The following is a 22,628-nucleotide window of genomic DNA, read 5'->3' as shown; positions in this document are numbered from 1 at the left end:
GGGGATCCAGCCCGGCGGTCCGCAGCAACAGGGCTGGAAGGGGCGACCGAAGAGGCAGGGGAGGCCCCTGAGGCCCGACGCGGCCGTCCCATGGAACGGGTGACCACCACCTCATCCTCCGCTCGGCCCCGGGGTACGGTGCACCTCCGACGGCGAGTCCTGGACGGCCTAGATGTAGTCGGTCTCCTACGGCCACCCGGCGATGAGCCCCCACCAGGGCGACGAAGCAGATGTTCCTCCGTCAGCCAGGTCCACGCGGCCCGGGGCGTCTCAAAGAAGATGGCCTTGTCCTGAAAGATGACCCGAAGGCGGGCCGGGAACTGTAACTGATATTGGAGACCCAGGGATCGCATCCTCGTTTTCACCTCCGCATAGGATCGCCGCTGCTCCTGTACCTCCCGAGTGTAATCCGGAAAGACCATGATTTTATGGTTTTGAAAGTGGAGAGAGTCGGCACGCCTGGCCTCACGGAGAATGGCATCCCTGTCCCTGAAGTTGAGGATCTTGAGAATGAAAGGGCGGGGGGGTGCACCCTGAGGCCTCGGGGCCAGGGAGAGATGGGCCCTCTCAATAACAAACCAGGCCGAGAGACTGTCCGCCGGCTTCCATGACCGGAACCAGCCCTCCAAGAAGTCATCGGCCCGGCTCGACTCGGCCCCCTCCGGAAATCCCACCAGTCGGAGGTTGCTACGACGCGCCCGGTTTTCCGCATCCTCGGCCCGGCGGTGGAGCTCCTTAGAGTGGGTGGTGAGCTCTCGAACCTGATCCTGCAGTTTACGGATGTCGTCCTCCGCTGTCGAGATTCGTGATTCGGCCTCTGAAATGCGGGCGGTAGCGTTGCGCAGATCCTGGCGGAGAAGGGCAACGTCCACCTTGACCTCACCCACCATGCCCTCCAGGGAGGAACGGGACGCATGGATGGCCTGCAGGATGGCCGCCAGATCCGTGGCCGGGGCCGACGCCACCTCCCCGGTCGGGCCGGGCCCCTTCCCCGAGGACGTAAACTGGTCAATTTTGGTTTGGGTGGCCGCCGGCGCCGGCTTGGAGGCCCTGTCCTTGCCCATGATGACCTCAGGCAGTCCGTGGGGTGCACCCGCGCCCACCAGCGGGCCCCACAGAGGATCCCAGCAAGTCCAGGGGGGGGCCGAGGGCCAGAGCGGCAGGAGGGGGAACGGGAGATAGAGCGTCCACTCACCCGGGCGGCCGGCCAATCCAGGCCCCGCAGGGCGCCCCCCTGGGCACTGCCCGAAATGACAGCCGATCCCCCGGCAGGAAACGCCGCCGCTCCGCAGCTCGTCGGGGCCAAAGCGTCACACCACCACCGCACTCCGTCCACAGCCGATGCGATCGCCACTCCGCACCAACGAGTCAGCACTGCAAGGCGGGCCCACGGGCCCCGCGGGGGGAGGATGGAGGGAGGATAGGTGAGGGAACCACCCGACCGCCGATCGCGGCCTGACACTCAGGGACGGCTCCAGGCTCCACGACGCCGCCACACAGAACCAGATGTGCGATCCAGGAGGGGCCGCAACCAGTGGGGGGGTTGGAGGAGGGGGATGCAGCCAGGAATCGCCGACTCCCACCCTGGAGCCACCACAGAGGCCCCCACACCGCCTACACCGGCGTCGCCGTCCACGCCGATGTCACCACAGTCACCGGCCCCCACCTGGCGTCAGGCCACCCCACAGAGGCGGTGCCATGCCCCAACCGGCAAGAGGAATCTGGAAAATGTCAGCCGGCCTCGAGGGGGGGGTGCGTTGGAGAGGCTGCTGCCCCCGACGGCCCGGGGCCCGGAGACCTCGTGGGCGCCGCGGGCTCCCGTAGCCCTCGCCGCCGGACCTCGCACCAGGCGCTCCGCGTTGCGTCCCGGGTCCGCTGCAATGCCGGCTGGCGGCGCCCGGGGTGGACCGGAGCGCGGCAAAGTTTGCCCCCAGGCTGCGGGGCTGCAAAGTACGCCCCTCAGCTCCCGGCCAGGGCGTCTGAAAGCGGATCGGCTACGAGTAGAAGGGGCCGGGCGCTCGGAGCCGCTCTGTTAAGAGGCCATGTTGGTCCAGCGCCCCCTGGTGTTCACTGAATCTGGATTCTAAGTCTTCTATATTAAGCTGTAGTGCTCTGACGAGTTTGTCCGCTCTCTTAGTACTCCATATCTGCATGCACCGCATCTTCCACCGTGGAGACCCTTTGTTCCACCGTGTCCAGTCTTTCAGTATGCTTGTCTATTCGCTCCGTCATCCGGTCCATATGGAATGTTAGCGCGTCTATCTTGCCATCTATTTTGTTTAAGCTTCTTTGCATAGCTCAGAGTATTTTCTTCAGGTCTGGGTCTGTCGCAGTCCCCACCATCTCAGGCTCCGAGTCAGCCGATTGAGTCTCTGGGTCCCGCTGTTTGGGGGTCTGGCGGGTTCCGAATTGTAGTTTGGTCTGCAGCTTGTCTGTTTTACCCATGATTATCAAGGCAGGTAGTTCCTCTTATGTACGATATGTCCACTTTGCTGGGTGTAGGGGGTTGTGCACGTAGTCGACACCAGGTCAGAATTAACTAAGATCACAGCCTCCGGGTATCCGCCATTGTCAATCTACCTGCTTCTAGGACCAGCCTCCGGTCTTCACTCTCTTGGGTTCTTCGCCAGCAATGTACAAAATATACGCTCATAAATGGGGGCCCCCCTACTACAACACCAAGGCACAGCCAACTAGTAATCTCTTTGCCTCAGCATCGCTGAGCAGAAAGGGTTGGTGTGGACTGGCGCCGCGTAGGCTGCTGCAACTCTGTGATGCTGTGGGTCCGATTCCCTCTATTCTCCTCGCTAGTGGCTACAACCCCATGTCAGGGCTGAGACTCAGTCAATGCGTGCCCGAAGTTCGCAGCGCATGGTTAGCCGGAAGAGGCTTTCGCTCACAGGGTGGGGATGTCACACCCTCCACGTGTGTAAGGGGAGTTAACTGAATGCTGCATCTATTTAGGCACTCCAGTGCAGTGCCCGTTTCGCTCAGCCTCATCCACTTCCTTCAGTTATACCTGTTCTCACTGCCTCGTCCCGGTGTCCACGTTGGATGCCTCGTCCCACTTGCGGATGCAGCGGAGCCACTTCCAGTCTGCCCGCAACACCTCCACTTTTTTAGGCTGGCTCCATCCTTGGGGAGTGCCAGTCTCCTCTCTCGCACACCGCAGCTCTGCAGCTCACCCCCACACAGCGCGGTGATCGCGAGCCGGCCAGCGGCAGGCCCACAGTGCATGAGGCGTCTGCTGCAATGGTGAGCAGGCTCCAGCCCTACCTTGTCTCCCAGCTGGACCAGAGAACGCTAAGGGGGGCGAGGCGCCAGTCCAGCGCAGCCCGCCGGCTGCCCTAGGGGGCTATCCGTGGAATCTGCAGCCTTCATAGAACACCTCGATGTGCGGGCTGCAGCCCCCGGGTGTGCTACTGTTCCTTGATTCAGCTGACAGCACTCGATTTGAGGCCCGGGACAACACAGGTGTGTTAATTGCTTTTACCACTTGGTTCTGTTTCCTTTTGTTTCCCCCTCGCAATCGGAAGGCCGATGTCTTCCTGTTGGAGTCTCCCAAGTTTACAGCAATAAAATGCTATGATTCATGCAGGATTCTTTTGGATTGTTGGCCGGGTTCCCGGAACCTCATAACTATGCTGCCATCTTGGATCCAGGCAAGCTCCACCCGATCTGGTCCAGAATTATATGATGTGCACTCCATTCGAGCCACTTCACAGCTGTCCTTTACAGCTCCTTGCTATCAAGACTGTGTCCCTCATCACCATCACATCTGGTTGACCGACTCTGGCATCCTTCCTGCCAAAAGTTGTCATGCCGTTCCAAGACGGTCAGACCATCACCCTGGCAAGGTTCTTTGCTCTGCCTTACCCCTCTGAGGAGGAGATACTCAATTGCTTGGACCCCAAGAGAGTGCTGAGCTTCTACATAAATCGTATCAAAGACTACTGGGTAGATGGTCCGCTCTTTGTGGGATTTTCTGGAGCAAAAAAAGGCAAGACAGTGCAGAAGAGAACCATCTCCCGGTGGATCCCAGAGCACTGCATTAAGATTTGCTGCACACTGGCCAAAAAGCAGCCTCCGGAAAGAAATGTGTGCTCATTTTCTCAGAGCAAAAGATGCTACCACTGCATTGACATGCTGAGTCCCTGTCTCTGTCCTAGGCATTTGCCAGACAGCTGTGTTAGCGTCCCTTAATACATTCATGAAGCACTATTGCCTGGGCATTTGGGCTCGCCAAAAGTGGCATTTTGTCCACTTAGTCCTGCAGGACTTTCTGGTTTGATTCCATTCACAGACCCTCCTCCAGAAAGGTATTGCTTTGGTATCTATTCTAAAGGTGAGGAATCTGCAGCTAGTAGTCTCTATCAGAAGAACAATATACTTCCCTTCGGTAACGCTCTTTCCGCCAAAGACTCTATCTAGCTACAGATTCTTCACCGATCCTCCAGTCCTCCCAGTTATCCATTAATAAGATCCCAAGTTTAGGAATCTGCACACTGTCTACCAGTTTGCTTTTGTGGCTCAGCGTTTGGGGCCACGGACAGTCTTGAAAGAAACTGATGTCAGTGCACGAGAGTTGCACCTATATAAGCTCCTCACTTTATTTCCAGAGCAGAATGGCATCAGTGCAGGGCCGCAAGGTGCCACCTTCTGGCACACAATTCCCACACAGTTTCCTGACCCAGCCTGATGCTTGGGAAATATTAAAAAGGTGAGGAATGAGCGGCTAGATAGTCACTACCAGAAAGAGCATTACCAAAGGTAAGTAACTTGTTGGATTCACACAAGCTCTGTGTCTGACGAAGCGAACAGATATCAGAAACAAATTGACATAGAAGACTCATGGGTGGCAGTTATATGTGAAACCGGATGTCACTTTCAGGGCTGGCTGATGTGGAGCCACACAGCGTCACCTACTGGCGCGCAAGGAAATTGTTGACAAAAATCTTCAGATCCAGTTTGGTGGGGGGTTTTGGAGCGTGTTATTCAAAAGGTGAGGAATCTATGGTTAGGTATTCACCAGAAAGAGCAATACCAAAGGTAAGTAACTTATTAAGCAATAGTTAAATTCATTCAGTATGAAACAACTAAATAATCTTGTGTAGAAGCATTATTTGTTTAATTTTGAACCAAACAGAAGTGTAGATTATGAATTTCACAATGTTTAAGAAATCTGATAAAATACAATGAAAGTCAAATTATTCAATGGTGTAAGTGCTTAATTTATGTATTCGACTTATTAAATGTCAGCTATTTCATTACGGAACGAACTTGTGTAAAGATACCTCATTGAATGTTAAATTTTTTACTTCTTCATTTCAGCTTCAGCAGATCAACTTCATGAGTTTAATGCAAATTGTGGGGTCTTCATTTGCAAACCTTCCACACATGCAGCAGCTGCTTCATCAATCACAACCTATTCACCTGCAGAGTGAACAGACATCAGACGCCCTCAGAGGCCGTGTCACTGAAGGATCGCCCACTTCTCCTGCTAAAGATGGACATCATTTGATTTCTGTTCCACATGTGCAACAGCCACATTCAATGAAAAGTGATGCTGAAAGGCCCAACACTACAAGTACCTCTGATCGACTGGAGGTTAAGCCTTTGCCTGACGAAAGCAATAAAGAAAATCGACAGGTGCTTGTTAATTATTGTTGTGAAATACATATATATTTATATATATTTATATTTATATTTTCAAACACCAGGTCGCGATAACTCTGCTGCTTCGGTGAGGTAGCGAACCTCGTAAGCATAAAGTAAAATTCTTAGAATTATCTCACCAAAGAAACCGAGCCCAGATCTGTCAGCGTGGTTAAAGAATATTTATTTGTTAAATGGCAAATTCGCCCGACGCGTTTCGGAGCAGCAGTTCCTTTGTCACTGGTCATTTAATGTTTGTTACTTCACAGTATAAATAGAAAAAGTGCTCACGTCACATAGCAAAACATAAAGATAGGACTACTATACCACATCAGGATTACAGCAAATTAGCAGCCATTTTGTAGTGGCGACACTTCTCCATACCTTGGTACATAACTGTCCTAAACATGAACATCCTTCACATAATTGGTCTGATATGTACCAGATGTATACTGTCTTACAATAGTAGGTACCAATATTCTGAACCATTTCATTAGACAATATAATCTAGGCACGATTTGCAACATTATTTTAATTTTTAACGTTATTTTTTAACATTATTTTTTAACAAATTCCGCCCAAGTGGGCTAACGTTCTTTATACCAGTCATTTTTGTCACTTATCATTACAGAATTCAGTATGGCAGTTATTCCATGTCATTTCTCCAGATGAGTGATGCATCATCAACAATTCTGCCCCAGTGGACTACTTACAATTCATCACAGATATCTTAAGCTTTTTTGCATTCATCCCCATCTTATGATGATGGTATCTCCGTCTCCTACAATATAAAACAAAGTCATATGATCAATGATCACCTGTTTGTCAATTAAAATACAAACTTCATCAGGGTTAGACGGTTTATTTCAACACTATACTCGCGTCTCATCACAGTTTTACCCTCATCCTAAGTGGACAGACAATTCCTCATCCTTATTTATTCCTAGAGGATCTATTGTTTCATATTTAATAATCATATTTGATTTCAGCCGTATGAGTTCTTGTAGTCTATTTCGCCCTCTTTCCGAGATAGGGATTCTGTCTAATGCACAATATTTTAATAGATTGACATTTTTACCATGTGCTTCTTTAAAATGCCGTGCTATTGGATACTGCTTATCCTCATTAACAATAGCTCTCCTGTGTTCCAGGATACGTTTTTTTTTTTACTTGGTGAATAGTACTCCCAATATAAATCAGTGGGCAAGGACACATTAATGCGTACACACAGTAATCCGATTTACATGTCAAATGCTTATTAATACCAAACGGTTTCTGATTTTTGGATAACTCAATTTGTTTCACATTAGCACTATATTTTCACGCTTTACATGATCTACAGGTAAAGAATCCCTTTATCTGTTGGCCTCCTGTCACAGTTTGTATAGAACTGCTACATAGTATATCACTTAACGCTGTGCATTTCCTGAATGTGATTTGAGGATTGTCTCCCACAAATTTTCTCAAGGTCTTATATGTGCCTCAGACAATCCAAATTTCTTAAGACATCTTCTGACTTCCCAGGATTGGTTGTTATAGCCGAAACGCGTCGGTCCAGTATTTTTGATACAAGTGACTGTGGGGCATATGTATCAAGCAAGCCCTTTTCCCGTTCGCAAACAGGCCGATTCTCAGAATCGGCCCGTTTGCGAATGGGAAAAGGCCTTTTGGAATGTATCATCCCAAAAGGGCATCGCAAATTAGAGAATCGTAAAATTTGCGATTCTCTATTTTGCGATTGCGTTTAAGGAATCGCAAATTGCGATTCCTTAAATGCAATTTATGAAGCACAGAAAAAGTGCAATTTGGCCATAAGGAATCGCAAATTACCACCAACTTCAAGATGGTGGTAATTTGCGATTTCTTTGAAAAATGCACCTTTTGGCATTTTTCAAAGTGCCATGTGATGCACAGACATGCCCTTAGGGCATGTATGTATGCCACATGTGCACACATACATATTTCAGGGGTGCAACAGGGTGTCCTTTTGACACCCTGGCACCCTTGAAATTGCATTCTCATTTTACGAATCGCATATTGAGAATATCTTCCCATTCATTCCTATGGACCTCCTAGCCCATAGGAATGAATGGGAAGGTATTCCTTAATTGCGATTAGCAAATTTCTAATCGCAATTAAGGAATGCCAAGGGATTATTTGTTCCATCCCGTTTGCGATTCTCAAATAGCGATTCACTAAAAATCGCTATTTGCGAATCGCAAATACGGTATTTGATACATATGCCCCTGTGTATTTTGCCATGTGAAAAGTAAAATAAATATGACCTTCTTGAAAAAACTGACCTTGCAATAGTTGAGCTGCAGTTTGTTGACCGGGTGCGCATATATATATATATATATATATATCAATTTTCATGTTTAATAATGACATGTACCAGCAGACAGTGGAGTTGCCATGGGAGCCTGCTTCTCCCCCAGCTACGCGTGTTTACACGTGGGCTGGTTGGAGAAGCAGGTTCTGCAGACAGAACATAAGGAGATCTGGGGTGAACGCATCCTTTGTTCGATGCGTTTCATTGACGATATATTTTTGATATGGAAGGGCTCACAGGAATCTGATAGGGCGATTTACAGCCACAGTGGCCCATGACCCCATTGATTTCCTAGATGTCCATCTCTATATTGAGAAAGGCAAATTGGAGACTACTCTCCATAGAAAGAAGACTGCAGGTAATTCAACGCTGCATGCATCGAGTTTTCATCCGGGTCAGTTAATAAGTAGTATCCCCCACGCGGAATTACTAAGACTACGCTGATTATGTAGCACAGATGAAACATTTGAAAGCTGCGTTAGAGAGAGTAGCAGCAGGTTTAGAGCTAGAGGATATGATAACACCATCATTTCAAAAGCCCTAGCAAAAGTAAGAACACAGGCCCGTACTGTTCTGCTGAATAGCAAAGAGGTGGTAGACATAGAATCAATGACCCCACAAGAGAAAGCTAAAGAGAAAGAAAAAGAAAATAATGCAGAAATGACTCATAACTACATACAGCAGTCAGCATAGAAAGATCAGGACCATTATCAATAAACATTGGTCAATAATTCAGACTGATGCCGTTCTTGGTAGTATGTTTCCTACACAACCTACTCTGACCTATAGAAAGGCTAAGTCTATGCACACAGATTTAGTAAAATGTAGTCCTGAGCTAGCTCCTAATAAACCCAAAACCAACACTATGTGGTTGGGTCCGACAAACGGTTTTGTGAAATGTAGTCCTTGCCGCGCATGCAAATTTGGTATAAATACAACACAATTCACCACGGTACATGGCCCGAGGAGCTGCAAGTTGCGGGGGAGATACTCATGCCGCACAGAGTATGCGGTTTACGTGTTAACTTGCTACTGCGAGCTTAAATACGTAGGCAGCTCTAAATTGCCTGTACACATGCGCATCCTCCCAACATATAAGAGCTATAGTTAAGTCCGATATGATGTACCCAGTAGCCAGGCATTATAAATCTGCGCATGGTAGCAATATCAGTGATTTAAAATACTTTGTCATTGCTTCAATACGCCCACTAAGAAGAGGGGGCAACAGGGAAAAACTATTAAGAAGACTTGAATCTAAATTCATACTAGAGCTCCAAATGGACTGAATAATGGAGAAGAGTTATATAACTTCCTCTAGTATCTACAATTCTTTATGAGCATATATAGTCAATCTGTTCATAGTACTGTATGAGGTATTATGCATTTTGCACTTTCAGAATGTTTAGTAGACAGCATACACACTATCCATATACATCTCTATGCCTTGGGGAGTGCTAATAAATCCATATTACCATTACATGTCATATACCAATTGGGTATTAAGAATTAAAACCTGTTACTCAGAGAAATTTTATCTGGGTACATGCAGAAGTTAGTATTAAAGACATAATTTGAGACATATGAGGCTGTTCTTAAGCAGGCGCTACAGGTTATCTAGATTCTCAGCTTTATAAGTTGCTATTCTGATGTTCATACATGTTTAGAATATGACTTTGAGCCAATGCGTATAAAAGACTGCACTATGCACTTTGTTCTAGCTATATTGAGACAGCTACTGTATATATTTTTATATATTTTTTATACATTTTCTCTATATATACATGCATGAACATATTTGCATATTAGGTGAGTCTGCTAGAATTTAAATATAACCAATTTTGGTGTTTTAACAACAAATGCAGGTTTTGCACATAATGTATCATTGTACTGTTTGGTCTTAGCCCATTTATAATGCTATGCGTTTATTTCATTGTAAATGCTCTGTGCGCCTTTGGTATATCAAGGATCCAGTGGTATTTATACTCAGTATCGCCCTGTATTATAACGTTTTATATTTATTTTTAGGTGTAGCTATTTGCGCTATTTGCACATTTCATACAAAAACAGTGTATGGTTTCATCCCAAGAACCAGGTCTCAAATCATCAATGGCTCAATTAAAGTAACAATTTTATTTATGCATTTGCATGTTGCTAGTCTTAAGAGATTCAGCAGTAATGGTTTAAATGATGATTTTGCCCAATTTAAAAATCTGGGATTGCAGTATTTGTACATCAGGATATCGAATATGGCCTTCTTCAGGAAAGCTGAACGTGCACTGAAACGTTTGCTTTGAAAAATGTTTTTAGAAGATAGTTTTGAGTTACTGTATAGGATAAGCCAATAGCTCTGTATTGCAGAAAGTATTTGGAAGACCCAGTGGTTGAAACTCACATGGTCAGATCATCGAAGTTTGTTAGTGGTCTATATTGTAGAATATTGTATTTTTTCCATTGTGTTGATCCTTTTTTTACCAAGCAGTAGGTACAATATGTTGCATTAATCTAATGCCAATGTCATGAAAGTTTAGTAGCTCTAGCTTGTGTTTTCAATTAGCACAGTTTTCATAGCTTGTGTGGCTTATAGGAAAATATATTGTCAACTGTACTACCGTACCTGACAAGTTTCGGTGTGATCCTATGTTTGAAGCAATGAAGATAATTTAAAGTGTGGAGAAGGAAAGTGCAGGCTTTATTATTTGATTTGCATTTGGGCACTGTAGGAACCTGGGTTCACCAGGCCCTAAGGGCGGTAACGTGGCGCGAGCCGGTCAGGCAATCAGAGGGCTATGTGTTAAGCAACCATACACCACACACTTCTCATGGACTAGAGTCGCACACAATAAGGGACGCCACACCGTTTAAATTATGCAAATACTTCAAGTTTATCCAAGTATAGCTGGTCAGTTGCAGTTCAGGAAATAACAAGGTAATACATGAATCATAATACCATCGTTCAGTACATGCGACACTCTTGGTGATACCTATGCAGTGCCTAACCTCGTTCATGTACCCACGCCCGCTGGTTAAATGCGGGAGATTCTAGCGCGGTGCGCGCTTATGTAAAGTCTTTCCCTGAACAGGCCGTCTAACACAGCGCACTACTTGTAAGGGGGAACATTGGGTTCATCAACATGGCGCCTGTCGAACTGAGCGCTCCTCGTGACCACTGGCCCCTAGTACTGTGAAGCAAGGCACATAAAACACAGCGCTACGCGCAATCAGTTACATGTGGAAATGTTTGCGTAGAACAGTTATCACAACGCGTTACTCGTAATCAGTTGCATATCATTACCTTCGAGCAGAGCATATAACACAGTGCGCCCCCCGCGTTCCTGGGCATGTAATTTACTTTCGGGCAGGGCATATAACACAGTGCACTACTCGCATTCCTGGGCAGGTAACAACTTTCGAGCAGGGCATATAACACAGTGCGCTACTCGCATTCCTTGGCATGTAATTTACTTTCGAGCAGAGCATATAACACAGTGCGCTACTCGCATTCCTTGGCATGTAATTTACTTTCGAGCAGAGCATATGACACAGTGCGCTACTCGCATTCCTTGGCATGTAATTTACTTTCGAGCAGAGCATATAACACAGTGCGCTACTCGCATTCCTTGGCATATAATTTACTTTTGAGCAGAGCAGATAACACAGTGCGCTACTCGCAGTCCCGGTCTCTCCGGCTGGGGAAGCAGGGTCGGTGGCGTGAAGCGCCACACGAGGGTAATGTCAGTCAGTTCTTTGGGCGGCTTCCAGCGGGGAGGGTGACAGGACTTGAGGAGCGGGTCCCTATGCTCCGGTGCAGTTCACAGAGCACCGCGCTCAGTATTACAGAAGGGGGGACACGGACAGGATCCCTCGGCGGGGTCTCTCCGTCGCGCAGGCAGGGGAGGGGACTCCCACGGAGGGGACAACCCGGGCCAAGTGCGGTGTGGTTTCCAGACCAGCAGGGGGCGCACCAGGGGGGATCTCGGCCTCCGGGCTTACCTCCGTCTCGGCGTCAGCAGGCGTCCGTCCTCACGACGTTGGGGGAACTCGGCCCCGACCTTGCGCACCTCCTCACACGGCTGCGACGGCAGCGACGGGGCCCCGGGCTTCGCCTGGCCCTCGCGACACAGCAGGGCACTCCTCCTGGCCGCGGCGGTGAGCGCGCTGGCTTCGTCGTCGCAGGGGGGGGGCTCAAATTAAGGATGGGGTAAAGTGCTCAGCGGAGCACGCTGCCGGGGGTCCCAGACCAGGGCAGGGAGCGCGGGGGTCACAGCGCTAGTACCTGGTCGATCCCTGGTGGCTTGGCAATCGGTTTAGCAATTAGTTCAATAGGTTAGCTTGGACACGCAGTCTCAGCTCTGGCATTCAAGGCTTACAGCTCGCTCTTGTCATGCAGTCTCAGTTCTTAAAGTTAGGTTCCAGTTCTCAGTTGACAGATAAAGTCTTTTGGCGCAGATGTATCTGGCGCCCTTAAGGGGTTCTGTTACAGGGGGTAGGAATGGAGAGGGCGACTAGGTCCTTCCTAGTCAGGCTGGCAGAGAGTCTCTGGGTCCTCCTACTACTGGGCAAGATCAGTGGGATTCACAGGGCACCTCACTCACTTAAGAGGCAGTATCTAAATCCTGTCACTCTCAGAGGCATAAGTCCCTGGCTAGGCCCTACCGCCTACACTCCTGGTGGATTCTTCCAGCTCTGCTTCACCCCAATGGCCAACTCACCACAAAAGTTTCCCTCCCACTCTTAAGAAGCCCTAGGTCAGGTGACCTCTAGCCAAGGCGGCAAAAGTAAAACCCCACCTCCCTTCTAGAAGGTTCCAGCATCTTCCAGGAGCTTCCCCACTCTACCTATGGGACAAAAGGCGGGCTGGTGTCGCAACATTGTTGTGGGTCCCAGCCAGCTCCTGGCAGCTAGGGTGCTACTATGAAAAACGACCACCCTGCAGTAGCAGGGGTCTGTGGCAGCCATCTTGGGAGAAGGGAACACCTGCACCTTAACACTGATTAGCAATGAAAAGGTGCCCGGAGACCTAGTCCAACATAAAAATGAGGGTGGAAAAAATGAGGCACGATACAAAAATAAAAGGGGAGACCACCCTAGGGCTGACAGGTCCAACAGGCACCCACTCTGAGAAACATGCGGTAAGGGCAAACTGATATTTACACATATTTCAGGCTGACTTTTGTATTGCTTTTGGATTTGGGGACATTTTGAAAATGATTCATGAGAGGGCTGATGCCAGGCGAATTATATACTTTGGCTAATACAGACCACTAAGATACATATCTGATTGGGTGAACAATTTCAATATTTTTAGAGCCCCATCAGGAAATTCTGTTGTCAGACTCTCATGTGAGAAGGATATTATAGTTTTGTCATCGAACATGGCAGTGTATTAGAAAAGCAGAATCTCTTTTGTTTCGCTCCTATAAGAAAATGTGTATTGTGCTGGCCGTGGTGGATTGTGTGATCTGAACCAGACTGTAGCCTAACTGAAGGATATGAATTGCGCCTTTTGGTTCAAGTTTGTCTTTTAGGTGGGTACACCACAATTCTAACTCTTTCTACTTTCAATGTAATGTTTAGAATAAGGCCAAAGTTATTACAAGGGTCTTGCATTAGTTTCCTCAATGGATATCAACCCTTCATTTTTTTTGTATTCCTTTGTGAGTTCTTGCTTGATGTTTAGTAGTGGAGATTGTAGGATAAATATACAATTCGTTAGAAATAGTAATAGTGTTTAGATCCCAAAGGTAGTTACCGGGGTGTAAGATGTTTATATTGGCAGCGTTTATCTGAAATATCATTGAACTGGTGGCAGTAAGAGTTGAGGAGAACTTTGTGTTAGTCTTGTACAACCAAGGTTAAAAGAGCCCTCAGGGGGGTAGTTTTGTCCCCTACAAGTACTGTTAGCTGTGATACATACTTTTCTATCAACTGTTGTGGGATGGTCACTTGCACAGCTATTTCGGGACTGGGGCCTGATATGCTTGGACTTTTTCACCTGTGACATAGCTATATGGTCAGCTTCTATCTTTTTTATATTGTAAATTTTCTGGCTTGCTGCTAGGATAATCTACAAGCATAATGTGAAATCAGCTGTGCTTACAGGAATATAGTTGTATGTGGGCTTCATTGCAAGTTCTGGTTACAATTTCATTTCAGAGCTCATGATATGAAATGTTTTAATGTTGGCAGCTTCATATACTAACATGTTCCTATACAGTAGCATAAATTCCCTTCGCCAATAGATTTTTTCATTCAGGTTAATAACTATCATGGATTCCAAAAACACAGTGTAAAATCAGCTGTTCTCCCACATTGGATCTTTCATATATTCACATACCTGAATCATTCCCCGTCTTCAGGCTGGGAATCCCCATACTTATGCATAGAAATAAACAGTGTTAAAATGTACAAAGGCCTGAACAACAGTGTTTGTTTAGTAGCACATCCATTTAATTTGCATTAACCCAGACTTCAGCCTAGGAGGTGGAAGTATCAGCTCCCCCTAATGTCATCCTAGCTCAGATGTCTCTTGCACATTTAGTGAGGGAGGCCACAATCAGAGCCCTCTCTTACCTTTAAGTGGCATTAAAACTGTTACTCTGATGGTCTACCCTTTCTTCAGCTACCAGTACTGGTAAATGTTTTTAGGGAAAAATAAGGATATCCTAGGCCAGGAAGACCCTTTACTTCTATTCTGTCAACTGTCACCAGCTGTTACCATGGCTGATAGAGAGAAGAAATCTCTTCTGAAATCTTGTTCCACCTGTGGACAGAGGAAGATTTAAACTCTTGATCCTAATTCCCAGTGTATTCACTTGCTTTACCTTACTCACAAGGCTTCACGCTGTGATATATGTAAGACATTTCCTACAAAGACTCTAAAGAAAAGAGAGTGGAGGCTTTATATTTACTGGACAAAAAAAAGTTCCCTCCTGAGGGGGATGCTTTTGTGAAATGTGCCCCACCAAGCACTTTAATGAAGACAGCACAAAAAAGGAGACCTATTCAGTTTCCTGAATTAGACCAATTTCCCTTTTTGCCTCTGATTGGGAGTATTTAATATCAGACTAATGGGTGCTGAAAATTGTTCACTAAGGTCATACATTAGATATTATTCAAAGACCACTTATCTGCCCACCCAGATAGACACATCGCCTCCATCTGAGGGAGCTACACCAGAAATTATCCTTCATCTCTTCAAAGTAGTGATAGAAAAGGTCTCCAAATCTCAGAGAAACCAGGGATTTTTCTCATGATTCTTCTAAAAAAAGACAGGACAGAGGAGAGCAATTCTGGACTTTAAAGAAATGAACAAGTTTCTGAAGAAAAATTTGATTACACTTTAGAAGCGCCTCCTAATAATCCAGAAATGTGACTACAAAACACCACTGGATCTTCAGGATGCATACTTCAACATACCTATCCACCAGAAGCACAGAAGATAATTATGCTTTTCAGTGGCAGGACAACATTATCAATTCAATTCAATTTAAATCACCTTTATTCGGTGCAATACATGTCACCATAAAAGCAAAACAGTTATTATAAAAAACATGCATACCACAACATTGACACAATTTAAAATACATTTGTGATGTCTATACAGACCATGGGGTACATATTTACAAATACAGTGACCAGAACGTACTATCCTGCAGATTTGATTTTTAACAAATAAAACTATGTAACAGCTCCCAGGAGTGCTGGTGTCATGTCTTTTAAAAAAAATATAGTTAAAAAATATAGTTAAAATACCACACAAATACCAATAGGGCAAGGTTATCCACATACAGATCAGTGCATTAGAATATGAAACATTTCAATAAAGTGCCTTCAGCCATTATTTAGTCCTGGTTGCCCTCTGGTATTTCTTATATTCAGTGCAACTTTCAGAAAGCTTGTTATACATGCCAGGGTCAATGGGTCTTCAGCCCTTTGTAGATATAATAGAGCGGCCCTGGCTTGTCTAAACTTGCCGTTTTTTAAAATTCTTACTAAGTAATGACGCCTGGGAAAAGAATAAAAAGGGCATAACAATACAAAATGAAGGGAATCCTGCGGAGATTTACTATCGCAGCCGCAGGGTCCTTTCTGCTCAACCGTGGCGGTATAACCCGAGGGATCCGCCAATAAATGATGTATAAGGTTGAGCCTAAAACGAGTAAATAAAAACCTAGTTTCTACATTATGTATCAGGCTAAGATATGGTTCCATACCACCTACTGTTTTAGTAATACTGTGCGCACAAGCTAGAGTCTTCCTACCTTCAGAATCAAATCTGCAATCTGCAGCTTTCCTCAGGAGCAAGCTCTTAATTCTGTTCTTGTCTTGGGGGATGATTAAGGTTGGGTTGGTAAAAAGGTCTAAGCATTCTATTGCCTCCAATGTTAATTTTACATATTTGAGCCACGGGATATGCATCCCTTTATCCCTACTGATACAGTCTCTAATAATTTGTCTTCCCAATTCCGCATCAGTATTGGACCAGATCCTCAGCCAAGCCATAATGGGCCTGGCCTTGATCAGGTCCTCAATGTATGGCCTCCCTAATTCAGCATGGATGATGTAGGCTGGGGAGCTCTGCGGCATTTTGAGTATCTTGCGCAAGAATTTATTTTCTTCAACTTGTATTTGCCGTGCCCCGGCAAAGCCCCAAACTTCTGCTCCGTACATAACTTTGGAGCAGCAAATGGCGCCATAGAGGTGCATAACCTGCTCCGGCGACCACCGACCTAGCCTACGACATAATTCATTATTGCCCCTGATGACGAGACCAGTTTTATGCACCGTTCTTCAAGTAAATATTTAAAATTTAAAAGCCCATCAAATAAAAGACCCAGGTACGAAAAGGTTTTTACTTGTTCGAGTATATGTGTACCTATACGGTATGTGAATTTTTTACAGGGTTTCGTACCGGCTATTAAAACATAGGACTTAGTTAAGTTGGCTGACAGGTCTAGTGTGTCCATGAAATCAACGAAGCCGTCTATTAAACATTGCAGACCTCTTGGGGTACGTGCCAAAAGGACCGCATCGTCTGCGTATAACAGCACTGGAATTGGGCGAGACCCTACCCTTGGGGTATCTGCATTCAGTTTACACAGTGCCTGTTCCAGTTCGTTTATATACAGAGAGAATAAGAACGGGGCCGAAATACAGCCCTGTCTTACTCCACTCGTGCAACGAAACGGTGCAGTCGTATTTCCCGCCAAATTAAATCGTACTTTGGCGGAGGTGTTCCAATGAAGTGCTCTCATAATATTTACAAGACCTGGGTCTACTCCTAGTCTAGTCAAAAGACTCCATAGTTTTTCTCTATTCACGCGGTCAAATGCGGCCGAAAGGTCCATAAACCCCAGATATATTGATTGATCACTGGCTATAGTATATTTTGCCACCAATAGGTAGAGATTCAGGCATTGGTCAGTAGTTGATCTACCAGTCCTGAAACCATATTGTAAATCAGAAATATTATGGTATTCCTCAGCCCAGTCCAATAGACGGTTTAGTATCATTCTGCCTAGGATTTTTGCGGTTACGTCGATTAAAGATATTGGACGATAACACTGCGGGTCGTCCTTTTTACCTTTTTTAAAAATGGGCACTATAGTAGCTGTTGACCAGGAGCGTGGCATGCCAGCGGCAATAGCTGCATTGATCACGCGTGTCAATATTGGAACCCAAAATTCTGTGTTAGATAAAAAAAGGTCTGGTGGTATCCCATCAGGGCCTGGTGCCTTATTGTGTGACAGTCCCAGAATGCCTGCTTTAGTTTCACCAGAAGTAAATTCAATCGCTGTACTCCACGGGCACGTTTTCTCTTCAGCCTCTGGGTGTTCATCTAAAAAGTTATATAGTTTTTTTAAATGATTAAACCAGCGCTCTGGGAGGATAGTTGTACCAATTGCTGGCGCTGCAGAATCCTGGAAACATAGGTTATTTATGGTTTTCCAGAAGGTGCTTAAATCCCTCCTCTCCGCGGTTGCCCTTAAAGTTTCCCAAGTTTGGGACTGTAAGGCGAGTCTCCTACATTTGATGGCCTTTTTATAGACAGTCCTACAGTATGCTATTCGTGGTTTGTCTCTGGGTCTCAATTTCAAACTTTCTTTGAGATCTTTCTGTGCTCGTGAGCAATCTTTGTTAAACCATCTTGGCACACTATTTTGTTTCAAGGGCCGGGAGGTTTTTAATAGTCTGTCTATGTGGGTGGCCATTGATTCGAAAGCTTTAGTCACGGCCAAACCCTCAGCCAGGGGATCATAGCAAGTTTCAAACTCTTTGCCCCCTTCCTTAATTAAAATCTTGTAAAAGGCGTCTCCGTCAATGCGGGACCACTTTAAACGCCTGTAACCTTCTCAAAACTGCCTTCCAGCGTGCTTCTTATTTCTTTGTTGGTAGACCAATTTTTAATCCATAATACAAGTGGATTGTGATCACTGAATATGCTCCAGTCAACTGTGGCCTCTTTTATCCAGTCCCAGAATAAATTAGAAACTAGTATAAAATCTATTGTAGAGCTACACCCCCTCCCTTTAAAGGTTGTTGGAGGACCAGTGCCTTCGTCTACATTCACTAGATCGAGTGTGTGTTTTAGTGAATGAGTTTTCATCACTTTCTCTAACTCACTCCCCTCTTTCGTGTGTTCAAAGTGCAGACCTTTTAGCAATGTGCATCCAAACCAACCCCCCGTGCGGTATTTTAGGTTTTGACACAAATGACAGTTTAGGTCACCCGCTAATATTATGTAGGGGGCCACAGTGGATTTACTCTATAACAGCAGTCAAGTGATTCTGCAAATCATGTAATATAGAACCTTCCTTGCTCGATGCTATGGCGTTATTAAAACAAACAAGGATAAAACTCATTTTATTTCTTTGAAACCTTAAACCGAGGAAGTAGTTAGAATTCCAATTCAGGCTGGTCCACACTCCTTCCAGTTGCAAGTCCACATAGATAATTAATCCACCAGTGGGCCTGCCTGGTGCTAATTTTTGTGCAGGAACAGCAAAGCAACCATACCCTTCTAACTGAAAGGGATTGTGGTCCACCGCCCATGTTTCCTGGAGGCAAATAGCATGAAACCTGGTTATATATTCCCTCCATTCATTGTTATCAAATTTGGAGGACAGGCCAGCTATATTCCAGGATACTAAACCAATGTCACCCATCATTGGGTTCTCCATGGGAATAGAATTGCTGGGGGGTGGAATATGTAGTCAGTCAACCCCCTCCAATCCAGAAAGTGTAGCAAAGCGATTAGAGGTGGGAATGTTAAAACTGGGGCCTGCCATCAACTGGGCGCTCCGATTTGTTGAGCTCACATGATTTCCTATCAGAGATATTGGATAAAAATAACTTGGGTCATGGGTAGATATACCACCCTCATAACCCTCTGTTAGCCAATCTCTAATATAATTTACCACCCTGTGGTCTCTAAAATTAATAATTATAACATCCCCCTGTACATTTTTTGGTCTTTGTCCCACCCAGCCCAGCCTTCTAACGTGAAGAATCTCTCCATCTAAGTTAGGGGGTAATGGCCTATTCGCTCTTAACCAATGCATTACTTTGTTCTTAAGAGTTTGATAACCTTCGTATTTCTCACATTCTAACTCTGGAACCCCAGTGAGTGCAATAACGTATGGAGCTGCCTCTGGTGGGAGATCAATGTGTGCATTAGAGCCCCTGGGATTTTTATCTATATGGGCTCTCTCATCACTTTTACTAAGATCATGATTCAGCTTGTTTGGGACTCCGCTAACTCTTGGCTTCCTTAGATCCGTGTACTTAATCTGTGAGGCTGTGCTATTCTTGTTGGTGGGAGAAAGCGTCTTAACACCCTTTACGGGGATTATAGTTTTCATTACTGGTTCAGGTGCTGGGCCTGGCGGATTCAAAGAGCACCTTTTCAATGATAATTCCCTCAACAAATTCGTATTGGCTGTGCCAGTATCTTGCATAGACCCCAACTGCTCTGCTATTCTCTTGACCCTTTCCACCAAAGGAGATAACAGGGACTTAACTAGTTGTTCAATGTCCCTCATTAAGTCTTTATAGTGATGTACTGCCGTGCTAACTGGACCAGTATTGCATTCTGCCAAGTCTATTATATTCACAGGACTTGTGGCAATATTTGAGGTTTTATCACGGCCTCCTTTTTGCTTGTTTATGCCACGTTTCTTCTTTTGTTTTGGGAGCCCAGGTCCTGGATCTTTTGTTTTAGTTGTACTGTTCTTTTTAGTGAGATGTTTATTTACTGGGGTCGGTGACTGCTCCTCAATAGAAACTTCGATTTGTGAACCTATGCTGTTATCTATGGTAAACAATTCCCTTGATCTTAGCTGTGATTCTGTTATATCTTGTAATTGTGGGGGGATACCTATATCAGTATTTTGTTCTGAATCTTTAATATGTGTGATATGATGGGAGGGGGTAGTTGCTAGCTGGATTGCCCCCAGCGAGGAACGTTTCCTAAGTAGTTCAGAGGATAAACGCCGTTCAGTATGCACAATTTCGTGTTCTAGCAATGAGGCAGCCCTTGTGATAAACTGGTCTAGGGTGCCTCTAACGGATCCCCCCACCGACAATTTTCTTCTCGTACTAGGCCTGGTATTCATAATAAGCAATAGGATATTAAACCTTTTTTGTAGGTAACTCCAGTACGGGCTAACAATATAATAAACTTAATTAGCCAACAAGTAAATTCAGAGGCCCACAGAGAGATAAGCCAACTTCACCTCCTTTAGCTCTCACGACACAAACACCGTATTTCTCACATTCTAACTCTGGAACCCCAGTGAGTGCAATAACGTATGGAGCTGCCTCTGGTGGGAGATCAATGTGTGCATTAGAGCCCCTGGGATTTTTATCTATATGGGCTCTCTCATCACTTTTACTAAGATCATGATTCAGCTTGTTTGGGACTCCGCTAACTCTTGGCTTCCTTAGATCTGTGTACTTAATCTGTGAGGCTGTGCTATTCTTGTTGGTGGGAGAAAGCGTCTTAACACCCTTTACGGGGATTATAGTTTTCATTACTGGTTCAGGTGCTGGGCCTGGTGGATTCAAAGAGCACCTTTTCAATGATAATTCCCTCAACAAATTCGTATTGGCTGTGCCAGTATCTTGCATAGACCCCAACTGCTCTGCTATTCTCTTGACCCTTTCCACCAAAGGAGATAACAGGGACTTAACTAGTTGTTCAATGTCCCTCATTAAGTCTTTATAGTGATGTACTGCCGTGCTAACTGGACCAGTATTGCATTCTGCCAAGTCTATTATATTCACAGGACTTGTGGCAATATTTGAGGTTTTATCACGGCCTCCTTTTTGCTTGTTTATGCCACGTTTCTTCTTTTGTTTTGGGAGCCCAGGTCCTGGATCTTTTGTTTTAGTTGTACTGTTCTTTTTAGTGAGATGTTTATTTACTGGGGTCGGTGACTGCTCCTCAATAGAAACTTCGATTTGTGAACCTATGCTGTTATCTATGGTAAACAATTCCCTTGATCTTAGCTGTGATTCTGTTATATCTTGTAATTGTGGGGGGATACCTATATCAGTATTTTGTTCTGAATCTTTAATATGTGTGATATGATGGGAGGGGGTAGTTGCTAGCTGGATTGCCCCCAGCGAGGAACGTTTCCTAAGTAGTTCAGAGGATAAACGCCGTTCAGTATGCACAATTTCGCGTTCTAGCAATGAGGCAGCCCTTGTGATAAACTGGTCTAGGGTGCCTCTAACGGATCCCCCACCGACAATTTTCTTCTCGTACTAGGCCTGGTATTCATAATAAGCAATATGATATTAAACCTTTTTTGTAGGTAACTCCAGTACGGGCTAACAATATAATAAACTTAATTAGCCAACAAGTAAATTCAGAGGCCCACAGAGAGATAAGCCTACTTCACCTCCTTTAGCTCTCACGACACAAACACCTTTAGATTCCTCTTATTGTACAGGAACCACAATTGGCAGGGGCATTAAGTCTCAACCTGCGTGGTGATTATAACGCAACACCACTCCACCCAGCTCCTGGCAAAGTCAGGTCCACAAACAGACAGTCTCAAATAGTGTTATAGCCAAACAAAGAGACGCCAGTACTTACTAATCGAAGTCCCACCACAGATGTTAGGGGGTATGCCCAGCCCAGCCTTATCCGGGCTTTGACGGGCAAGGACGGGCCCGCCCTTGGCCCGGGCTTCGCCCGGGCGCTGCCCGCGCGCGTCCCGCGCTGCGGTCTGCGTCCCGCCCTTATGAGGGATTCCCCTCAGCTGTCGATTTACGCGCTGAGAGCGCAAGGCCTTCTGGGGGTTGTGGTTCGTGCTTGCCAACAGGCGGATGCCGTTCCCCTCACGGCCCTTGAGTCTCTGCTGCAGGCGAGGCAGGGAATGGATCAGAAACACTGCAAAACAACCGTTCCCCTCACGGCAGGCAGAATAATCTTCTTTGCCTGTCCCGCGCTGCGGTCTGCGTCCCGCCTTTATGAGGGATTCCCCTCAGCTGTCGATGTACGCGCTGAGAGCGCAAGGCCTTCTGGGGGTTGTGGTTCGTGCTTGCCAACAGGCGGATGCCGTTCCCCTCACGGCCCTTGAGTCTCTGCTGCAGGCGAGGCAGGGAATGGATCAGAAACACTGCAAAACAACCG

The 22,628-nt window shown here is 45.9% G+C and overlaps 1 protein-coding gene across 3 annotated transcripts in view; it reads left to right on the top strand.

The window, feature by feature from the left end:
• The window catches only part of CPLANE1 (ciliogenesis and planar polarity effector complex subunit 1), a 2,680,747-nt gene that overhangs the window by 1,326,266 nt on the left and 1,331,853 nt on the right, over positions 1–22,628 (top strand). For all 3 annotated transcript variants that reach the window (XM_085631095.1, XM_085631092.1, XM_085631094.1), the window contains exon 33: positions 5,332–5,649. In XM_085631095.1, coding sequence (XP_085487221.1) covers positions 5,332–5,649 — 318 coding nt within the window. The remainder of the gene's footprint in view (positions 1–5,331; positions 5,650–22,628) is intronic.

The sequence above is a fragment of the Triturus cristatus genome, chromosome 2_1 (assembly GCF_964204655.1).
Source record: "Triturus cristatus chromosome 2_1, aTriCri1.1, whole genome shotgun sequence".
Classification (NCBI taxonomy): Eukaryota; Metazoa; Chordata; class Amphibia; order Caudata; family Salamandridae; genus Triturus; species Triturus cristatus.
Note: the sequence above shows the minus strand (reverse complement) of the source record. Positions and strands in the feature narration are given on the sequence as shown.